The sequence below is a fragment of the Aspergillus pseudodeflectus genome (genome assembly GCF_044049435.1).
Source record: "Aspergillus pseudodeflectus strain CBS 756.74 chromosome Unknown BJX68scaffold_16, whole genome shotgun sequence".
Taxonomy (NCBI): domain Eukaryota; kingdom Fungi; phylum Ascomycota; class Eurotiomycetes; order Eurotiales; family Aspergillaceae; genus Aspergillus; species Aspergillus pseudodeflectus.
Window position 1 is genome coordinate 376 of NW_027263792.1, and position 13805 is coordinate 14180.

At 51.8% G+C, this 13805-nt stretch overlaps 4 protein-coding genes and 1 non-coding gene across 5 annotated transcripts; 2 read left to right on the top strand and 3 right to left on the bottom strand.

Annotated features, from left to right (window-relative positions):
• Window positions 1–1168: 1168 nt before the first annotated feature.
• On the bottom strand, window positions 1169–3633 carry BJX68DRAFT_254517 (uncharacterized protein; the record flags this gene model as incomplete). Its single annotated transcript, XM_071042896.1, has 7 exons — window positions 1169–1390; window positions 1611–1800; window positions 1881–1984; window positions 2050–2664; window positions 2717–2894; window positions 2944–3229; window positions 3315–3633. The coding sequence occupies 7 exons, from the start codon at window positions 3631–3633 to the stop codon at window positions 1169–1171; spliced, it is 1914 nt and encodes a 637-aa protein (XP_070900119.1).
• A 1301-nt stretch (window positions 3634–4934) lies between these two features.
• Window positions 4935–5006, top strand: BJX68DRAFT_t75. The gene has a single exon. It is a non-coding gene; the product is annotated as a tRNA-Thr (tRNA).
• Window positions 5007–5734: 728 nt separating this feature from the next.
• On the bottom strand, window positions 5735–7707 carry BJX68DRAFT_59171 (putative serine/threonine-protein phosphatase). The gene is made up of 3 exons (XM_071049456.1): window positions 6873–7707; window positions 6339–6814; window positions 5735–6284 (listed from the first exon to the last, which is right to left on the bottom strand). The coding sequence occupies exons 1-3, from the start codon at window positions 7429–7431 to the stop codon at window positions 6060–6062; spliced, it is 1260 nt and encodes a 419-aa protein (XP_070900120.1). The 5' UTR covers window positions 7432–7707; the 3' UTR covers window positions 5735–6059.
• Window positions 7708–7886: 179 nt separating this feature from the next.
• BJX68DRAFT_59181 (tRNA threonylcarbamoyladenosine dehydratase) lies at window positions 7887–9786 on the bottom strand. Its single transcript, XM_071049457.1, has 3 exons — window positions 9700–9786; window positions 9243–9600; window positions 7887–9178 (listed from the first exon to the last, which is right to left on the bottom strand). Exons 2-3 carry the CDS (start codon window positions 9526–9528, stop codon window positions 7923–7925), a joined length of 1542 nt encoding a protein of 513 aa, XP_070900121.1. The 5' UTR covers window positions 9529–9600; window positions 9700–9786; the 3' UTR covers window positions 7887–7922.
• A 2116-nt stretch (window positions 9787–11902) lies between these two features.
• Window positions 11903–13400, top strand: BJX68DRAFT_59213 (glycosyltransferase family 32 protein). Its single transcript, XM_071049459.1, has 2 exons — window positions 11903–13207; window positions 13271–13400. The coding sequence occupies exons 1-2, from the start codon at window positions 12139–12141 to the stop codon at window positions 13297–13299; spliced, it is 1098 nt and encodes a 365-aa protein (XP_070900122.1). The 5' UTR covers window positions 11903–12138; the 3' UTR covers window positions 13300–13400.
• The last annotated feature ends 405 nt before the right edge of the window (window positions 13401–13805 follow it).

The window sequence follows — 13805 nt, forward strand, 5'->3', positions numbered from 1 at the left end:
TCTCGATATGGGTCTGTGTGCTAAACATTGCGGGCGTATCCTCTTGATTCGATTTGGTAGCCTGGTAGGAGGGTGCGTTTGAACTCGTACAAGTTGGAGTACTTGGAGTGGGGGCGTTTCCATGGATGCCTTCCGCGGGCCATGTCCACGGGTCCATTTCTACGTGCACCTCCTCGTTGCAAGGCGGGATTGGCTCCCCCAATAACATAGCGGATGGTTTGATATCTTTTTTTCTTGGTGGATTTCCCTAGCTCCTTGGGAGCGTAGAGGCAGCTCCTGGGGCCGAACATGGCGTGCATCCGGGGCCCATTTGTGAAAATAGCCCACAAGGCACGGACCATATCTAGAGTGCCTTATACGTAGGTAAAACTAGAAGAACAAAATAAAGAAGATACAAAGGAAACACGCACCCATATCAACCCAACCCAGCCCACTCCCTCCCAAACGTCCACCAAAATGACTCCCTCCCTCCCGCGCTGGACACACCTCATCCGCTTCATCGCCATCGAAGACAACGACACCCACCTGGGGCAGTTGATCGACACCTTGCGCGACGTCGGGCGAGACTCGGTCGACGGCAAGGAAATCGCCGTGTACAAAATCGACGGGACAATCTTCGATGGCCGAGTCACCGATCGCATCTTGCACGTCCGGCAGCTGCTGTCGCCTGTGTCTCGCGAGGAGTGTAACTATATTCGGTGCTTAGGCTTGAATTATGGGGAGCATGCAAAGGTCCGTCACGTCTAACCATCCCCACCACTGCTGCAGTCACTGCAGCTTATGTTCCCTCGAGACCGAAACCCTGACTTGGTGGGTTATACAGGAATCAAACCTCCCCCTCCCCCTTGCCCCAATCCTCTTCACGAAACCCCGCAGCGCCCTAGCAAACCCCTACCCAGCACCAATCAACATCCCCTCTTGCGCCCAAGACGGCACAAGCGACTACGAAGCCGAACTCTGCGTTGTGATTGGCAAGACGGGCCGGGATATCCCCGCAGAGCACGCCCTCGAATATGTACTCGGTTACACGGCGGCAAATGATGTATCTGCGCGCAGTCTGCAGAGGGTCACGGCGCAGTGGTCGTTTTCAAAGGGGCTGGATGGGAGTTGTCCCCTAGGCCCCGGCCTCGTTTCTCCAACTGCAATCCCTGACCCGCAGACTCTATCCCTAAAGGCCATATACAACGGCGAAGTAGTCCAGGACGGGCACACGGGGGATATGATCTTTGACGTGCGCGCGCAGATTGCGTATCTCTCGCAGGGGACGACGCTGGAGGCGGGGACGATTATACTGACAGGGACTCCCGCGGGCATTGGGGCAGTAAGGCAGCCGAGGATCGTGTTGAGGGATGGCGATGAGATTTGTGTACAGGTTGAGGGGCTGGGTACGCTTGTTAATCGGGTTAGGTATGAGTGATTTTAGGTATACATGGTTCATGGTTCGTTTTCTTTGCATACAAGAGGTTGCGAGTGTGTGTTGAAGTTTTGCTGTGGTTTTGTAGAAGAGTATATCTATACAGCTAGAGAGAGTATTTCAAGATATCTGATTCCAGTTTATAACCCTACATCAAACATCACAACTTCGCCCGAGACCCAAGCTCACCACCCACTAAACCCGCCAACATCCTCCTAACCACCTTCCCACTTCCAGTCCGCGGAATCTTCTCTATAAAATACACGCCGCCAGTAAGCCACTTATGCGGCGCAAACCGCTCCTTGACCATATCCACTAACTCCGTGTCTGTGACGCGTCCGCCTTCTCTGCGGACGACGAAGGCGCGTGGGTACTCGCCGCCGTTTCTGTATACCAAGGTAAATGTTCCATTGTAAGTCTGTGTATGGAAGCTCTCATGCATGGTTTGGGGATGAAATGGACTTACATTTGCGCGCCGACGACAGCTGCGTCTGTGACGTCGGGGTGTGTCAGGAGGTGTTGTTCGATTTCGGCGGGGGCGACTTGAAGGCCTTTGACTTTGATGAGTTCCTGGTATAAAAGATTAGCTTGTTTTCATGCATGTATAGTAGGTTGTACGTGCAGGGGTGCCCTACCTTAAGCCGACCAACAATATAAAGACACCCGCGTCCATCAATATACCCAATATCCCCCGTCCTCAACCACCGCAGCCCGTCCTTCTCAACAATCGCCTCGGCCGTAGCAGCCGGTTTCTTAAAGTACCCCTTCATGATATTCGGCCCGGAAACCCAAATCTCACCTACAGTCGTCCCAGGCGGAGCACTGCTCGCGCCCTGAAAATCGCGGTCCCTAAGCGGCTCAATCTTCGCAGCGCAGTTGGGATTCAGCCACCCAATCGACCGCCCGTCATCCTCGTCGTCTGGCGAAAAGCCGGTGATTGAACATGTTGTCTCCGTCATCCCCCAGCCCTGTTTGACGGAAACGCCGGGGCGGAGGTAGAGTTGCTCGATTGCGCGGCCGAGATCAGGGCTTAATGGGGCGGAGCCGCTGGTTACTGTTTCCACGGCGTAGAGGTTGTAGCGTTTTGCATTAGGTTGCTTGGCTAGGGTGGCCATTATGGCTGGGACGGAGACCATGAAATTGATGCGGTAGATGTCCATGTAGAGGAGGTACTTTTGGATGTCAAAGGACTTCATGATAAAGACTTTTGCGCCGAGGCGCGCGGCGTTCATGCAGTAGTATGCTTGGCCCTGGAAATATCATTTTAGTGAGACATCGTCACGTATGATATTGCACACTTACATAGGCGTGATACATGGGAAGAGGCGCCAGCCACCTATCTCCTGACATCTGCATCCTCGCCCTCCGGGCGCGTCCCTTTGGGGTATCAGCGACCTGGTCACGCTTGGCCAGAAGCTGCATGGAATTGGCAACGGCATTGTAATGGGATATCTCGACTCCTTTCGGTAGTCCCGTCGTGCTTGACCAGTCAGCGCGAGATCCATCATGAAATGAATCCACATACTCACCCGCTAGAGTAATTAATTATCGCCGTCGTCTGCATGGCCTCGTCTAGAGTTGTGATTTCCCTCCATGACCAGTTCTGTACTTCTGCGACTGGTGCCCATAGGTCTGTCCACGGTTGAAGGGTGGTAGCTGGGAGCACTGTACCGGTCTCATCCGTAGGATCCTGGAATAGATATACCTTGTCTCTGTTCAGTCCAACTCGCGCTGCGGCCTCCAGTGCCACGGGGACCTGTGCCTCTCCAGCCAGAACCAGTTTTGCGCCGGAGTCGCGCAGCTGATATTCTAGTTCTATATATATATATCCGATTTAGCGAAAACACACACCCACACACACACACATATATATATAGGAGATAAAACACGGTCAGCGTACCAGAAACACTCGCCACCGGCGCCGCGGCCGTAAACACGAACCCGCCAGCAAGTACACCCCACAGCAGGACCGGGAAAAACAAACAATTGCCCGAAAAGAGCAGTACCTTGTCATCCGGTTCAAGGCCCGCTCTATCCTGGAGGCCCTTGGCAATCTGCTTGGTGAATACCTTGGCCTCTGCGAGACTGTAGCATTTCGACGAGGGCGCCGCGGCGTCAAAGTACTGCAGCGCTGCGCGGGATTCGGGCGTTCCGGAGGCGAAGACAAAGGATGCGACGTCTGTTGGCGGGATGGGGATTGTGAGTGGGGATTTGATCATGTTGACGGTTGTGTTGGTGTTGGTGTTGTTCATCTTGCGGTAGAAGTGGAAGCGCGCAGTGTCGATGGCGGTTCTAGACTACTAGTATGGGTCACATATACTCCTACTAGTAGTAGTACACTCTGGTCCCCGGCGAAATGACCTCGTAGAGCTCGGCTGGCCCTCGGGTCTCGCCCGACGGTGGGTGCTCACAGGCTGCTTTCCACGGATCCTTCCACGGATGGATGCCAAGGTTGCCTATTCGCTGCTGCAACATTGTAGATTGGGGCTTGCTGCTCGAGGATATGGATCTACTGGCTGCTAATGATGCACGACACGCCCGACGAAGACAAATACCTGGATATATGTACGCGCTCCTTGGTTAGGCAGATTATGTCACCTTGATAGGTGAAAACACATGCACATATATATATCTATAGATACATCTACATATTTATAACACACTCACACATGCTTTTATTCATGTATGTACCTACATCAAAATCAGACCTGTTGCCTTCTCAGCGACAGCATACAGAATTGCCTAGTAATGCGCTGCAATCAACAGGCAAGATCCTTGCATCGGCTACTACATATGAATTGGTTTGTGGATATTCTTGAGGGTAAAGAGTTCTACGAATCCCGTAGCTCTGTACAACTGGCCTCTTCTTAGAAATAGAAAGAATAGAAGCCGGCAGGAATGATATAGTCCGGCGGAATCTAATATTATGTTAGTCCTTGCCTAGATTATAGCTTAGAGGGAGTTTCTAAACCATATTATCTGGATAGCCTCCTAATCTGCAATGCATCCACTTTCAATCCGCAAACCTTCTGATTACGAGTCAGACGCGCTACCACCCAGAGCTTCCTTGCCTGATCTAAAGAAAGCATCGCCCCTAGTTCATAGTTATGCTCAGATTGATAGAATCAAGACGCGTCATGAATCAAAGATGGAAACTATATATATACTTGTTAATGTATCTTTGAGCGAAACCTGATTCAAGGTGTGACACGAGTATCATGTAAACCCATGCCGATTATGATCAATCCTACAACCATCCGAGTTGCGAGGAGGGACGTGTAGGTCCCAGCACCTGATTGGAAAAGCTAGCTATGCATAGGCTGCCCGGTCTCCTTTGTCTTCCAGATTGAGCTTAGCGCCTCACGTGTGACCTTTCCTTTATCGGAAAGAGGTCTTCCAGTAGTTTCTTCCTTCTTTCTTCTCTCAGCAGTTAGATTGCCCAATGTATCGATTTCGTCTGCATAGCCTTTTTTTCATAACTGGGTACTTATAACAAATAGGTAAACTTGGGATGATGTAAGCCCTTGTGGCGTAGTGGTAGCGCGTCTGACTCGTAATCAGAAGGTCCATAGTTCAATCCTGTGTGAGGGCATTACTTTTTTTTTTCCACAAGAACCAGATGGTTACTTACCCTTATCCTTTTCCCACATGGCTAATCAAATCATGTGCTAGTATTGACTGCATGGAAAGCGGTTGGCTCCTATCTACGGGGAACCGAGCGGCGCTCATCAGGGGTTGGACCACGTGATCACTCGCGACGGCGCTTCATGCCCCACGCACTCCATACCCGACAAGTACTTACTTATACTTATATTTAGAATATTATGTACATAAGCATAAATCTGCTCTAATATCATATAAGGCCCAACACGCTTGGTGGTTTCTAATTTAAAGACATGATTTCGTTGGCGTGGGTGGGGGGTTGTTAGTTGAAATGAATAACAATGGTTTGCTTGAGATCAAGCCAGCTATTCTTGCTTTGCTATATAGTACATACGCTCGAATTGAAGATCATGCCAAGTAGAGCTCTACCCCATAGTACATAGTCAAGATCATCATGGATCAACCCGCGGATAGCATGCCCGAGACGGAACGGCTTGACATCAGATTTGTACCAAAGTGTTGATTCTTTTCAAGCTTTGGACCAGAAGACCGTAGAAGAACTCAGAGCGAGAGGTGTCCCCTGTGTACCGAGACTCCTCCTACTAGGTGCAGGGGCTGCTGACATATTTGGACAAACAGGTATCTCCATGATTCCCAGCCCAGCACGGAAGATGAGTAGCGTACGTAGTTGGTTTGGGCCTGCTGACCCATGCGCTTCGAGTGTCAAGGGTATTGCACATAAAGAATACCTGGTTCAAGGGCACTAAATTCAATGCAGAGATAACCAGTCTGCATTGAAGTAGTCTCAATCAACATGGGCTAAGTACATAACTTTGGCAAAAGAACAAAAACACCAAACTCCAAGGTCACGCCTGGCCAGAAGCAGACCTAGCCCAACAATACTCAACAGGGCCAGATCGAAATCCATCAAGCATGCATATGTGTAGCGCAGTACGGTACACCAGTAAAATTATGGCCAGACGAACCTAGATGCCAAGATTAAGGTATATAAGAGAAACACATCGTGAGAACGAGTACTCGTTTACGTCTCCCCTTTCATATAATTCTGACACCGCACTTGCACGGTCTTTTCCTCGCCGCCATCGGATATCACGTATGCGGTTAACTTGCCGCCCTTTACGCAACCCGAGTCGATGCCCTTGGTGTACTCCTTGAGCGAGAGGCCCGATTTGGCGTCGTGGCCGTAGATCACTGTTGTAACCCCGTTTTTGGATGAGAGGGCGAGGGATTGGTGTTTGTTGAATAGCTTTAGTTCATGTTAATCAGTAAACACGCGTCTGGTCGAGGGAAGGGTGCATACCTTTGTCCACTTCATGCCCTTGTCTCGGACGGGGCTGGGTACGTGCGTTGCGAGGTCGATGGAGAGCATGTTCATGACGCTAAACGGGTCCTGCTTGTCGAGGTCGACTCCCGGCACAAGACCACCGTGAGCGACGACGACTTGGCCCATGTTTGCGACGGGGCCGACGTTCAGGATGACGGGGCAGTCGCCCAGGTAGTCTGCTTGCTCGTCGGTCAGCTCGCGGGCGAGCTTGCGGGACTTGGCGTCTAGCGGGTGGTATGTGTTTAGCTCTTCATCGGTGAGGTTTGACGAGAGCATTTCGTGGCGGAGGACGAGGACTCGGTCGTCGTGGTTGCCGCGGACGCAGGAGGCGTTGTAGTCTCGGGCGAGGTCGACGACGCCGGCGCTGTCGGGGCCCTTTTCGATCAAGTCGCCGGTGAAGATTAGGTGGTCGTGCTCGGCGTCAAAGGAGACTTTGTCGAGCAGTTGTTCCACTGTAACAATCACAACATTAGCATTGAGAAACCGAGTCCGGAAATCATCAAGGCATACACTCCGTCTTGCACCCATGCACATCCCCAACGAAAATCAACCTCCGCTCATTCGACTGCCCCTCCTCGGGCGCCATCTTCGCAGGCAAAAACGCCTTATCCAACTCCTTCAACTGAATCACATCCTCCAACTGCGGCAGCGCACTCGTCCCAAACCACCCGCCGCCCTTATTCCTCTGTTTCGGATCGAGCGAATGCAGCAGCGCCGAATTCTCCTTTAATCTCGGAAAGAGGAAATACTGCCACCCGATCCAGCAGGCAAGGACAAGACCGAGATAAACAACGACGTATCTCCGGAAGCGCGGCGCCGTGACGATCGACACGACCATGGCCGCCCATTTTTTCGGCGACTCGGACCGGTCCGAGACGGAGGAGGTGAGGTGCGTGTATTTGGCGCCGGGCTGCCAGTCGGCGTTGCGGACGTAGTCGATTAATGGGCGGGCGAAGCGTGTGAATCGGCCCGGGGGGGAAGGGGATGAGGAGGAGGTTGGGTGGTGGTATAGACCATCTTCTGAGACGTCGTCGGAGAACTCGAGGGCTTCGCGCTCGCGGTCTGTCATCTTTTTTGCAGGTTGAGGAACCACGCGCTGGCACTCGATTCCGCGGTCGGCAATGGAGTCAGCAGGGGTTTCCTTGAATTTGTATCAATGTGTGTCCATGAGATTTAATCTATGATTGATTCGAATGTGTGAGGATTGTTGGTTGAGGAAGGAGAGGAGTGTCGTGTCTTGAGGGTAATGTGTCGTGTGCCTGGCTGGGCCGATGCAACGATAGGCTGTGATAAGGCTGGCCGGGCACAGCCTTAGACTCTTGGTTCTGCTTTGCGGTCCTCGAATCGCAACAGCTCCTGATTGCGCGAATCCATGGATTGTCCGGGGATTCACTTTTTGGGGATTTATACTAAAAATATCACTTTGCCAATAATGGGTTGTTGCTACGCTCTTGTTTTGCCAATTGATTGCTCTCACATATGAAACGATCGAGATTGACAATTCAGCATCGCAGGCTTTTGAATCTAGTATATTTTATTTTGCTAATGTACGTAAATATCTTATCTATATTGTTCATAAAACTCCATCTCCTCTCTACGCTGCTTGACCTTTTGCAGCACCTCCTCGCTGTAAATCTCCTCAACCTTCTTTCCACCTACAAGGATTTCTTTCTCATGGCGAGTGGCCTCTTCCTTCGTCATAAGTACCAGGTCTTGCGGTTTGAATGGAATAAACACCTGCCCTCGTTCATTCCACTCAGTATTGGGCTTGAATCCTTGTTCCGGGCGATTCCACAGAGTGAGCACGAGCCGGCTGGGAAGCCCACTGACTACACTCTTGCCTCGCCAAATCTCGTCGACCAGGTACATGACGTCGTCCCGGCTGATAGGCAAACGCAATCCGATCGGCTGGGTTCCAATCTCTGCCCGTGCGAGTCGCTCAAGGGTTACTAGCAAGGCCGAGTGGATGGTATCGTAGAGCTTGTCTTTGCCCTTTCCTCCCATGCTGTAGTCTGTCGGGTATCCCGAGATTTCGCAAATGACATGGTTGGCGAGGACGTACCCGAATACTGCGGGCATGGTTCCCAGGACAGGAAGGATTCGAGAACGGAAGTCTGGTAGCACTGATAGCTCGTCCACCTGACCTTTTGTGAACTCCTCTTCTGCCAAAGGCAATAAAGTGGCCTTGCCGGGGCCAGGCTTTTCTGTCGAGAAAACCACGGGAATACCAGAGCTGACGCCCTTGAGCTTGAGACGCCGTCTAGTGCTTCGTGACAGCCGGTCATCTGAACTGACCGAGATATCGGCAATCATAACGCGAGTGGGATCTGATTTGCATCCCGCACCCATCGACGAAATGACTGGGATTGAATGCGTGTGGCAGTAGTGCAGCAGTTCCACCTTGGACGTGATGTTATCAATACAATCCAGTACATAGGCAGGTTTCTGTCCCTTGTCGGCATCATCCATAGACCACGGCGCCAACAGGTCATCGGCCACCGATCCTCCAAAGAGCTCATTTCGGCAATCGAACTTGGCCCATGGGATGATCTGCTGCAACCGCCTGCGGATACAGTGCACCTTTGGCGTGCCCACGTCGGCCAGCGTAGCCAGAGCGTGCCGGTTCAGGGATGAAAGCGTGACTTGGTCAAAGTCGATCAGGCGGATCTTGGAAACACCAGATCGAGCCAGCGAAGCCACGGCGTGCGAACCGACGCCTCCGCATCCAACCACAATTATGAACGAGGACCGGAGCTTTGCAAGCCCTTCGTCAGTAAGAAAAACGCGGTTACGAGCCAGCTGCTCTAGGATAAGTTCTGTGAGCGCAAACTATGTCAGCGACCTTGCTCAATGAGACGGGGTATTGAACGGTGTAATCACCCTCATCGTAATCTCCTTGTTGCGCCCTGCGCGCCAGAGCTGCGCCGCGCTCATCTTCCTTGGTCCAACCTGGTCCTGCCGCCGCAACGCCATATTCATTCAGCCTCTCTGCGCGGTGTTTTTCATCGAGTTCGGGGATAGAGTCTTTCAATCGCTTCACGGCTTCTCGTCGTCTGAATTTCTGGAGGCCGAATATCGCACCCGCCACAGCCGCACCGGAGATTACCGCAGTCGCGGCGAGCTGAGCTTGGTGGGAGTTACCCGGTCGCTGGATCCAAGAAGACATATTGATCGTTCAGGATTGGTTCTAAGAAGGCTCAAATGCGCCGCTGTCGGTTGTTTAGCTCATGCGCCGTACCTGAAAATTGTGGTTCATTAGAGACAAGGATATTCAGATCGTCTCAAGGGAATAGCTAGAGAAGACGCACGGGTGGGTAATTGAGGAAATTCAGCTTACCATTAATCTCTTCAAAGCAAGTCATAAACCCATGTAATCCATGCAATCATAAAACCCGTCGAGCAGGTGCGCCGCTCCGCAAAGCTCACGCAAGCTGATGACATAGTTGGAGTCACGTGGACCGTTCCTACTTTATTTCGCATTCGCAAACAATCTCCCCTTCTTTCCCCAAGTACCAAGAGGTAAGCCCCCGGTTAGCATCTTTGAACTCGCTTTCGCAATTCGTGACCTATAGCTAACGATAGCAATCAAGGTTTTTGGAGACGACCTTTTTCTACGATCCCAATGACGATACACCCTCACTCGAGCTTCTCATGACACCTTGACAAGCGGACAGTGTCCCGACAAATGGAGATCATCCTTCGTGAGCCCCCCGCCGGCAACCGAATGGAAGGTGAAATTTGCCCAAGTGTGGATGATTGAGAATTGAACAGAAATCTAAGGGATTCGCGACTGGTTTCTTCGATCCTCGGGTTTGTCGCGTCGCGTCGTGCCATTTGTTACCTACGGATGTCGGTCTGATGCAAAATGAGCCAGCGGCGTGGACGAGCACACGTCGAAGTCTGGAGTCACTGACCCGTTACTGCTGAATGTTATACTGACCCTTCTCCGAGATATTTCCCCCATGCTTATTTTCCCCTGCTCCCTGCCGACGCCGATCTTGTTTATAATTGACTCGAATGAAAGATGTTCCCTTTCCTCATATACTCCTCTGCTATGTCTACTTAACCTATCGATCCGTGCTGCCCGGTGATGAGGCATGTACCAAAAGCCAAAGTTGCAGGATATCCGGCCTTGGTGTACTTTTAGTACACAAACTCTTGCCTGGAAATCAATGAGAACCTGAGAGCTAATCTGAGGGCAGCCACATGATCATATATGTTAGGGTTAGATAAGAACATATACAGCGAGAGCTTTTCATGCGACGCTCCCTCCGGTGCGTGAATATTTTGACATATTCTCTAGGAAGACACCCTAGCCATAGCACTCCATCTTGACTACGAGCCTAGGCCAGTGCCCAATCTGCCATCATCAACTAAAGATGCGTAGACGTAGTGCCTTGCTGACCGAAACAAGCACTGGCCTGCCAATCTGAGTTACAGTAGCATCCGAGCATCAGCTGTCAACCTTGGTTAAACTAATCTATGACCCGGTTGAGTTGATGATGGAGAGCAAGGTGTGCCTGGCCCTGGACAGGCACAGGAAAAGCCACCCCGCCGGGCTGGAGTCATTGCGCAATGCGCACGTTCCCTGGAATCTCGGCGCCTCTCGGCTCTTATGGCTCATGCATGATTGCCAGAATCCCTCCATCTCCCCTTAGAGCCAAGTCTGATCGACGGCGCCGAACTATGACGCGGCTGCTGCAGATGGTGATGGGCTTATTGTTTCTGCCTTTGCCGGAGACGAGCTGTCAACCTGGGTCTTAGAAATACTACAGACAGGCAGCTAGAGTAAAGCACATGGTGTTAAAAGTGATGGCGAGACGATAGACTGATGCCAGAAAAGAGTAGTTCGTCATAATCTAGACTCTTGAGATCGGAGTGGGGTCTGTAACGTTGAACGGGGATAGACTCAGGACATGGCCGGAAACGGCGATTTTCAGCAGAGCTGCAGACACGAGATACAACGTCGGGACAGTCATCGTGGGGAACGCCCGAGAAGCCCGAGGTGGTGATCTGAGATAATCCAAGAAATTCGCCTGATAAAAGTGTGTTTCATGGAGGGGATCCTAGCCCTTTGCGGTGATGAGTTACACTACACGAGGGGCGCGGATGTCACGAAGAATATAAAACACTTTTCGCCCCTGAATTTCGCATCGCATAAATCTACGACGTTCTCTTGCAAGACCGACAAGGTGGTCAACTTCTATACATATAGCTGACAGCCTGACAGCCTCTGGATTCGCTGAGGTGTGCAGCTTCCACGCGGCGCGGCCGCCGCTAATTCTCGAATTTCTCCCCAGCATTACGACAGCACTCGTCTCTACGCAACACCTTACGTATTCTCCAACGCCTCTTTTGTATTCGCCCTGCGCTCTTCAAATATCTTCCTCCTGCTTTCTGCTGCTAGTCGGCAGCATCGTTTCTTCAGTACGACCTTTGTTGCTGGTCAATTGGTCGTTCTTCTTAATCCGCGAACCTGACATCATCGAATCGCGCGCTAGCACCGGGATCTTGTTGCATGGTTCGGATTTATCGCACTCGGTCCAACTGCGCTCGCCCCCCTGGCCATTCTGAACGAAGCAGACATGTTTGGCCCTCGGACTGCCATCCAGTGAACAGCTTGGAAGGATTTACAACCGAGCTGCTTGGAGCTCCAGGCGAATCAACCTGCTCGGAAGCTTGAAGCCCCCCGAAAAAAAAAAAGTCAATTGGCCGTTGACCTGGCGCTGCCAGTTTGATTCACCAGGGAATACCGTCGCAACTTTGCATTGCAGCCATGCTCACATTCCGAAAGGCGCTTATCATAGCAGCCGTCTTCATCTCCCTCATCCTCTTCTTCCGATCCTCCTCCAGCCCCTCCGCGACATCTCCGTCCCCGCTAGCCTCGCCGCAAGAAAAGACCGCATACGAAATCAGTGAATCAACGAAAGAGAAGCCATCCATAGACAATGCAGAGCCTCAACAGCAACAGACTATAAAACCGCCGCTTCCGCCGCCTACCGCACCCTTGCGCGAGCGCCTGCGATACCATTTCTCATACAATCTGGAGGACAAATTCCCGGCATACATCTGGCAGACATGGAAGTATACGCCGGCGTCTCTATGGTTCCGCCAGGAGCTGCGGCGACCAGAGGCAAGCTGGACGGAAATGAATCCTACATTCATCCACCAGGTCATCCCAGATGATACCCTGCACCACCTGATCAAATACCTCTACGGCTCGATCCCCGAGGTCTTCGAGGCCTTCGACTCCATGCCCATCCCCGTGCTCAAGGCCGACTTTTTCAGATACCTGATCCTCCTCGCGCGCGGTGGGATCTACAGCGACATCGACACCACGGCCTTAAAACCAGTCGTGGACTGGCTACCCAGTAATCTCGACCTGTCAACCGTCGGCTTCGTCGTCGGCATCGAGGCCGACCCAGATCGACCAGACTGGCAAGATTGGTACTCGCGCCGGATCCAATTTTGCCAGTGGACCATCCAGTCGAAACCGGGCCACCCGATCCTAATCGATATCGTAAGCTACATCACCGAGGAAGCCCTGCGGATGAAGAAAGCGGGCATCCTAAAGAAGGGGAAGATGGACAAGACGATTGTTGAATTCACGGGGCCCGCAGCCTGGACGGATGCCGTGTTCCGGTACTTCAATGACCCGGAGTACTTTGCCATCGAACCGGGGTCCACGAAGAATATTACCTACGAAGACTTTACCAACCAAGTCGAGTATCAGAAAGTTGGCGATGTCGTGGTTTTACCAATCACCAGCTTCAGTCCTGGTGTTCAGCAGATGGGGGCTCAGGATGTGGATGATCCCATGGCGTTCGTTAAGCATGATTTCGAAGGTTGGTTCTCGCGTGCCCTTTTACCCTTGAGCAAGCAGGTCGGTCAAGCTAACATTTCGATAGGAACTTGGAAAACGGACCCCTCGCTGTGAAAGCAGAAGAATGACCCCATATAAAAACGACCAAAATTGTTCTGTTCCTCATAAGGAACTGAGATTGACCGAGTACCTAACACTTTGAGTCCTCGAGACCACCCATCAACGGACGGACTCTCACTAATCAGGAGCATTACCCTACTTCCGCCCCATCGCCGCTCCATCGCCTCGGACACGACGAGGGGCGAAAGTACTCTCATGTCCGGCAGGCTTTGGGCACGCAACAGGAGTGCATGCAGAAAGAATATCTGTATCCGCTCGGTCCCTGCTTTTACCGTGGACTTGCGCTTGTTGATAGAAGGCAACACTGTGCAAGAGGCAATGCTTTCATTGGTACTATCGACACAGTGGTCACCTAGGGCACGCTCTGCCCGATGTACCAGTACATGCATGTATATGTATTCTCTTCTATTCTTCTGTGTCTTTTTACAGCCACTCATATATAGACCTAATATTACGCTCACGCATGACGTATCAGTACTACTACAAAAGATATCCGCATT

Excerpts from the sequence above, each read along its gene's own strand:
- BJX68DRAFT_59171 (XM_071049456.1), bottom strand. The coding sequence starts at position 7,431 with ATGACAGACCGCGAGCGCGAAGCCCTCGAGTTCTCCGACGACGTCTCA. Across the intron at positions 6,815-6,872 it reads GCATGGGTGCAAGACGGAGT|TGGAACAACTGCTCGACAAA; the intron begins GTATGCCTTGAT and ends TGATTGTTACAG. Across the intron at positions 6,285-6,338 it reads AGGGCATGAAGTGGACAAAG|CTATTCAACAAACACCAATC; the intron begins GTATGCACCCTT and ends CATGAACTAAAG.
- BJX68DRAFT_59181 (XM_071049457.1), bottom strand. The coding sequence starts at position 9,528 with ATGTCTTCTTGGATCCAGCGACCGGGTAACTCCCACCAAGCTCAGCTC. Across the intron at positions 9,179-9,242 it reads ACAAGGAGATTACGATGAGG|AACTTATCCTAGAGCAGCTG; the intron begins GTGATTACACCG and ends TTGCGCTCACAG.
- BJX68DRAFT_59213 (XM_071049459.1), top strand. The coding sequence starts at position 12,139 with ATGCTCACATTCCGAAAGGCGCTTATCATAGCAGCCGTCTTCATCTCC. Across the intron at positions 13,208-13,270 it reads CGTTAAGCATGATTTCGAAG|GAACTTGGAAAACGGACCCC; the intron begins GTTGGTTCTCGC and ends ACATTTCGATAG.